Source organism: Triticum aestivum, chromosome 2A (genome assembly GCF_018294505.1).
Source record: "Triticum aestivum cultivar Chinese Spring chromosome 2A, IWGSC CS RefSeq v2.1, whole genome shotgun sequence".
NCBI classification, from domain to species: Eukaryota; Viridiplantae; Streptophyta; class Magnoliopsida; order Poales; family Poaceae; genus Triticum; species Triticum aestivum.
In genome coordinates this window covers 574,847,019-574,849,206 of record NC_057797.1, presented here as the reverse complement: position 1 = coordinate 574,849,206, position 2,188 = coordinate 574,847,019, and the positions used below count along the sequence as shown (strand labels likewise).

The window sequence follows — 2,188 nt, the reverse complement described above, 5'->3', positions numbered from 1 at the left end:
GATTTTTATTGTATTTGTGAAATACATACATATTTTTACGCGAAATAGAGTATTCACAAAATATGTAGTAATGAATTAGTGAATATAGTAACGAGAGTCCGCGCAGTTGATTTTTACGATGCCACGATCATGCCAATTTTTGCACATGTAGTAATGAATGAGTGAATATAGTAACGAGAGTCAAGGAACATAGTAATGAAAGGATATTCATTAACGGGGACCAATGCAAATATAATAAACCTGTTACTAGATGGATCACGTATGCTTACTAGTTCCTAGTGTTGACTATAACTCACACACTTTTAATATATTACCATGTGTTCACTTCATTTTACAATTGTACAAACTAGGTGTGTTGCACAACAGCCGTAATAGATTTAGTTATATTACCATATATAGAATATTGTTTACCATTGCTAATTAGTGGACCAGCCATAACAAAATTAGTTCTATTACCATATATGAGATATCTATATCTATATCTATATCTATACCTCTCTCTCTATATATATATATATACATACGAAATATGTATTTGGCACCCCTGTGCCCGATTGCAAAACTGCCACACCACTTGGTGTCCCTTCGATCGGCATCGCAGCATGATTCACTTTTTTCGGTTCTTCCACTCCTTCCCCGCACTCGTCCTCTCCAAGCTCGCCGCCTCCGACCACGTCTCCTCCGCCGCCTCCGCCCTCTCCGAGTCGCTCGCCTCGGGGGCCCTTCGCGCCTTCTCCTCCCACCGGGCCGCCCGGGGCCCGGATCCTCCCTCCCCGCCGCTGCACGACCGGATCTTGGACCGCCTCCTCTCCCCCGACGGCGCCGGGTTCGCCTCCGCCGTCCTCGGGAGCTTCGCCAGGAACCTCGTGCTCTCCTGCCGTGATCCCGAGGCCCGGCCCCGCGCCCCTGGCCAGCCGGACTGGCTCGCCGCGCTGTGCAGCGACAGGGGCAAGGAGGCCGCCGCGGAGCTCGTCCGGGTGTTCGTCAGCACCGCCGTCGCCGCCTACCTCGACAGGACCGCGGCCGTGCGCACCTCCGACCAGGTGCTCGCAGGCGTCACTGACCCCAAGCACGAGGCCAAGCTCAAGGACCTGCTCGTGTCCGTCTGCAACGGCGCCGTCGAGACGTTTGTCAGGACCTCACGGCAGGTCACAAAGGAGGCCTCCATTTCTCGAGCTGAAGCAGCAGTGGTGCAAGAGGTCTGCAATTCAGGTCCTAGCTGTGTAATGGAGAGAGTATCGACCACATTGGCCATGCCAAGCAACCGGAGGTTTGTGCTGGATGTCACGGGCAGGGTCACCGCAGAGATGGTCCGGTCATTCCTCGAGTTCTCGACTCAGCGGGTGTCCGTTGGTGCACGAAAGAGCATTGTCGTTGCCCGTGACGAAATCACCGAAAGGGGTCTCGTCGCCGTCAAGTACCTGAGCGCCAAGTCCATGGCCATCTTCACCTTATGCCTCACAATGTGCATGCACATTTCGGTTGGAATGAGGTTCCCGTTGCCGGCCTAGGCATAGCCTGGTGTGGACTTCAAGGTGACATTGTTCCAGTTATCCTGATTGTAGTTGGAAAGTAAAGTATGTAGATTGCAAATTGATCGTTTGCTACTGCTAGCCTTTTTCTGTGCTGTTGACTAGTATTTGGAAGCAGAAATCTGTTGGATTTGTAGTTGTTGGTTTGTTGTTTGTGATAGTCTGATAGGGAGTATATAGGCCACGAATGGATAATTTTGCAACTTTAGTGTAAGGTTTCATATGTATTATGGTGTTGTATCCTAGTGTCTTCGCCGTCTTTTCTGAAGGAAGTAGGTGTTAGTATCTTATTGATACTGACTAGTGATGTTCTTCAGCATCAGCTCTCTGTGTGTGGATAAGCTATTTCAGGCAACAATAGCAGGAAACTTGTCCACTTATGTTTTCTATTCCCTTTTTGCCATGATTTGTGGAAAAGCAAATATGAATTGATCAGAGATTTGTGCCTGGATATACCCCTGATAAATAGCACGGTACTATACCCCCCTCCCATGATATTTTTATGTGTAAATAGCATGAAAACATATGCACTGCGATAACTAAACACCATGATAAGTTTTTGACCCGTGTGTGTGTGGGGGGGGAGGGGGGTTTGTTGAAACATACCCCTGATAAATTTTGTGTAAATAGCATAATATTTTAAGCACTGCGGGCTT

At 48.4% G+C, this 2,188-nt stretch overlaps 1 protein-coding gene across 1 annotated transcript; it reads left to right on the top strand.

Moving 5' to 3' along the window:
* The first annotated feature begins 575 nt into the window (after nt 1-575).
* LOC123185610 (protein PHLOEM PROTEIN 2-LIKE A10-like) lies at nt 576-1,772 on the top strand. Its single transcript, XM_044597467.1, has one exon. It carries the CDS (start codon nt 603-605, stop codon nt 1,509-1,511), a length of 909 nt encoding a protein of 302 aa, XP_044453402.1. The 5' UTR covers nt 576-602; the 3' UTR covers nt 1,512-1,772.
* The last annotated feature ends 416 nt before the right edge of the window (nt 1,773-2,188 follow it).